At 40.8% G+C, this 4,483-nt stretch overlaps 1 protein-coding gene across 1 annotated transcript in view; it reads right to left on the minus strand.

Moving 5' to 3' along the window:
* The window catches only part of LOC107099686 (chromosome unknown open reading frame, human C6orf136), a 14,694-nt gene that overhangs the window by 4,803 nt on the left and 5,408 nt on the right, over positions 1-4,483 (minus strand). The window contains exons 3-5 of the mRNA XM_015397912.1: positions 3,917-4,005; positions 3,632-3,832; positions 986-1,055 (exon numbers count right to left, since the gene is read on the minus strand). Of these exons, the coding sequence (XP_015253398.1) occupies positions 986-1,055; positions 3,632-3,832; positions 3,917-4,005 (360 nt within the window). The remainder of the gene's footprint in view (positions 1-985; positions 1,056-3,631; positions 3,833-3,916; positions 4,006-4,483) is intronic.

The raw sequence follows: 4,483 nt of genomic DNA on the forward strand, positions 1-4,483 counted from the left end.
AGACTTTAACCTTGGAATTCAGACTTTAACCTTGGAATTCAGACTTTCACCTCGGAATTCAGACTTTCACCCCGGAATTCAGACTTTAACCTTGGAATTCAGACTTTAACCTTGGAATTCAGACTTTCACCTCGGAATTCAGACTTTAACCCCGGAATTCAGACTTTAACCTTGGAATTCAGACTTTAACCTTGGAATACAGACAGAATTCTGACAGCTACCAAACATGTTAGCATCAAGCCATAGCCATGTCTGTTTTAGAGACTAGCTCTCTTGTTTTAATCACCTTCTGCTCTTCCATTAATGAAATAGCATCACCGGGGACCCCTCGGGCACCTACAAAGTTGCAGAATTTTCCAATTTTCCACCAATGTGTTACAAGCCCTCCCAAACAACTGACATCTTGGTCAGTGAAGCTGAGTGCTCCCGCATCTCTGCCTTCATGGTGTCCATCTACAATAAGATCCACAATTCTGAGATTAAAGTCAGAATTCTGAGATTAAAGACAGAATTCTGACTTTTTTCCCATATCAAACTGAAATAAAATTTAAAAAAATCAGTTAACTTTTTTTTCAGTGTCCCTAATCCTTCCCCCTAATTTAAAACTGTTAACATATTTATACAATCCGCTAATCCTCTTCCTTAGCGGATTGTATAAATATGTTTCCAGTTTTTAATTTTTTTTTTAATTGGTGCGGCTTACAGTGAGGTGCGCTCTATAGTCCAGAAAATACAGACGTCATGTGATGGATCAGATACTTTTTTGGTGTAATTTCATAAGCATTGAAACCTTAAACAGATGCAGGTATGATTTCGCTTGTAGAGGTTATACAACATTTTAGGTTAGCTCAGTAATCCTGGATTATTGTGAGTGGTTGGTTTCAGTGCTTTTATCGTAAATGTGTAAAGGTTATAAGATCAGTGACTTCCTCATGTAATTCCTTCACCTTATGCTATAGTTGTGACGGGACATCAACACTCGTACCTTTTCAACTTTGTGACAATGAATGAGTCCATCGTGTCCGATGTAAAATGTTGAAAATGCGTCATATGACCTAGAAGAGACGATAGTGAGAATAAGTGATATTAGAAACATCAGAGGTTGATCACCACGATTACCAAAAGAAAAAACATTTGTACGTCTGAGTCAGAATCCAAGTGGTTATTTAAAAGACGATATTTTCTGAGAGGGGAACGTCTGATGCATCCTGATGGTGAAAGACTTCCAGGTTGGTTTTCCACAGCTTAGCCAACCATGAATGTCATCAAGGTAGGGGCGTCTTCCCTTAGATATTACAGCTCTGAGAATTGACCCATACCAGCATGAATCACAGCATATTTAGTAATTATTTCATATTAAACAGCATCAGAGTGTTTCTATCACAAGCCAACATTTTGGATGCATTTAGATATAATCCAATTTTAGTTTTTTGGCTAATATCAGACCGATATCAGATATTAAAGGGGAACACCATTTTTTTTTTTTTACATTGGGGCCTTGATTTTCCGTTATTCCATCATGTTCTACTCACCCATATGAGTTTAGTGTCATTTGGAGCCGTTCTGAAGATATTCCGTTAGGTTATATCCAGTAACGTCTTCCTATGGGCAACGACTTGAAGGCACAAACTAAACTGTTCATCATTTATTCTTTATGGTACGCCAGCATTCAGAACATGGAGGCCAATCACTGTCCCCCAGACATCCACCGTTATATTTTTTATATTTATATTTTTTAAAAACAAAGCGGAGTGTGTATGACATCATCAGCGTGCGCCGGCTACCGTTCATTCATCCTGTCCGCTGAACTGCTGCTAGTTTTCCTCACATGCCTGGAAGATGTCTAGTGCTGCTACCACAGATGATCACGCTCTCCAAATGAACGATTCAGATTAGCTAGAATGAATAGAAGGGGTAGAGCGTAGCCTCCTGTGGCCCGGGCTGCCGGTTACGACTACAGTCCGGCACGCTGATGATGTCATACACGCGCCGCTTTGTTTTTAAAAAATATAAATATAAAAATCTGTTAGAATTAGGAGGAAAAATAAGTAATGTACTAAACGTGTACTTCAGTACAGTAACGAAGTATTTGTACTTAGTTACTTGACAGCTCTGTTACCTCTCACAAGTACAGAGCAATGAAATTAACTCTCTGCATTTATAAGGAGGAGTGTTGGCCTAGTGGTTAGAGTAGTGCGCTTGTGCTCTGAGCAGGTTGCAAGTATCCGGTTAGATCCTGCCGCTCTGTGTTCCTGAGCAAATCCCTTAACCCCATACAATGGCAGGATATTAATATCGCATTGGGACACCACTACCCCTACAGAGCCGTTTCTGTAGAGTCCTGGTTCGCCTTTTAACTCAATGCTGGAGACTAGAGCAGCGGTTAAGGGTCTTTCTCAGGGACCCAGAATGTTGGTCCGTGGGAGTGGGGCTTCAACTCAGAACCAGTGTTAATTTCGTCAAAGGCCCTTTTTCCTGTGACGATGACGAGACGAAAACACACAAAAATTACGGTCCATGGACAAACGGACATTAAGAAATGAAATTGTTCATAATGAATTTGTAATTGTTAATATAAGTGTTTCTTGTTTTTGGGTGCAGTGTGAACGCAGCCTTAGTGTCTGAATGGAGAGTAGGCTTGTCCCGATCCGATCCGCGTATCGGATCGGGACGCCGATATTGGCAAAAAAATGCGTATCGGAAAGGCATGTAAAAATGCTGATCCAGACTGCCGATCCAGTTTTTTTTTTTTTTTTATCCGGTCCGTATTTTCCAGTTTCGCCGATTGAAACGATCCATTCCACTATTTTGCACCAGTGTTCCCCGAATCCGGTCCAGAACACCTTCAACACACCCACAGGTCTTTTTGGGTCTGTCTCCCAGCCTAACCATTAAAACAGGTGAATAAGAAGATAGCGGGAAAATGTCAGCCGTGTGGGATTATTTTATCCTGCACGATGTGTAGATGGAGACTAGGTGTGGAGGACATTGGGGAGTATAAGGCATTTTTGTGTAATAGTTCACTATTATTTGCACTGATTTTTTTTTTTTAAGCAGTGTCTTTTTTCTAGAGTAGAGTCCTGATTCTAAGTTAATAGACTATGTTCCACTCTTGTCTGTTTTGCATTTTTATTAAAACTTACAGTAATACTTGCACCTTTAACTGTTTACGGTTTTACTGTTCACTGTGCAATATTAGATTGCTATTCATAATTTTGTCCAGTTTGTGTTTATCTCTTAATAAACAGGTAAGTTTGTTGTTACCAAGCATTGTGTTTTATTCAATCTCACCTAATTTAGTTGGCTAGATGTTATCAAGAGTACTAAAACCCTTTTCAACATGAGTCTTACAACTAAGGCTAAATACTTTAACTTAAACTTAAATACATGCTCGGATAGGCTGGTATCGGCCAGTATCGGTATCGGATCGGAGGTCCAAAAACCTGGATCGGGACATCTCTAATGGAGAGCAGAGGTTTCATGTGGGCCCCTGGAATATTACAGCCAGACAATGTTGCTTTCAAACAGTCCTTTGAGATTCTGAATCAAATTAGTGAAACATCTCTGGAAACAGAAACCTTAAAAACAGAAGGAGTCAAATAGTGAATATTCTGGAGCAGCGGTCGGTCACCTGTACAGGTGGGATTTGTCTTTCCGGTAGAAGCGCAGCAGAAGGGAGTGAAAGGGAAGGCCCTTGATCCTCCAGCGAGCCTTGATGGTTCCGTCCTCCATGTGCTTGGTGAGCTTCAGCACGTCCAGGCGAGCCTCAGCGTAGTAACACAGGGCCAGGAAGCGCCACAGGGAGAGCGTGAGCCGGTACACCAGAAGACCTCTGCATGAACACAGAGAGACAGACGCACCACAGCTGTTCAGAGAGCCCCGCCCCCAGAATATGAAGCCTGAAACGTGGCGTCACCTGGTTTTCATGTTCATCAGTCCGTTGATGAACTCCACGTCGTTTGAATACATGGTGTAGTCATGGTTCGTCATAAAGAAGCTTGGAAGCTGCAAAAAAAGAAATGTGATTCTTAGCAACAGGCTAATGCATCACCTGCTACCATTAAAGAAGAGGAGGGGGAAGGTGGGTGGATGAGTAGATCGATGTGTGATTATAGTGTTGAGGAGAGGGTGGAGGTATTATTATGAAGAACTATTAACACCATCAGTCAGGTTGGATGGGACCTTTTATAGCAGCTAACTAGATGGACTAGTTCTTCTTCTACAGCATCAAGCATCAATAAGAGTGAGCAAAGCAGGAATCAAAGCTAAAGGTGGCTACTTTAAAGAACCTAGAATATAAGTCATATTTTCAGCTGTTTCACACTTTTTTGTTAAGTATATAATTCCACATGTGTTAATTCATAGTTTTGATGCCTTTAGTGTGAATCTATAATTTTCATAGTCATGAAATAAAGAAAGCTTTGCATGAGAAGGTGTGTGTGTTTGGTCTGTACTGTATGTAAATGTGTTTTAATGAGGTTTT

This window comes from Cyprinodon variegatus, unplaced genomic scaffold (genome assembly GCF_000732505.1).
Source record: "Cyprinodon variegatus isolate N-32 unplaced genomic scaffold, C_variegatus-1.0 Scaffold897, whole genome shotgun sequence".
Lineage (NCBI taxonomy): Eukaryota > Metazoa > Chordata > Actinopteri > Cyprinodontiformes > Cyprinodontidae > Cyprinodon > Cyprinodon variegatus.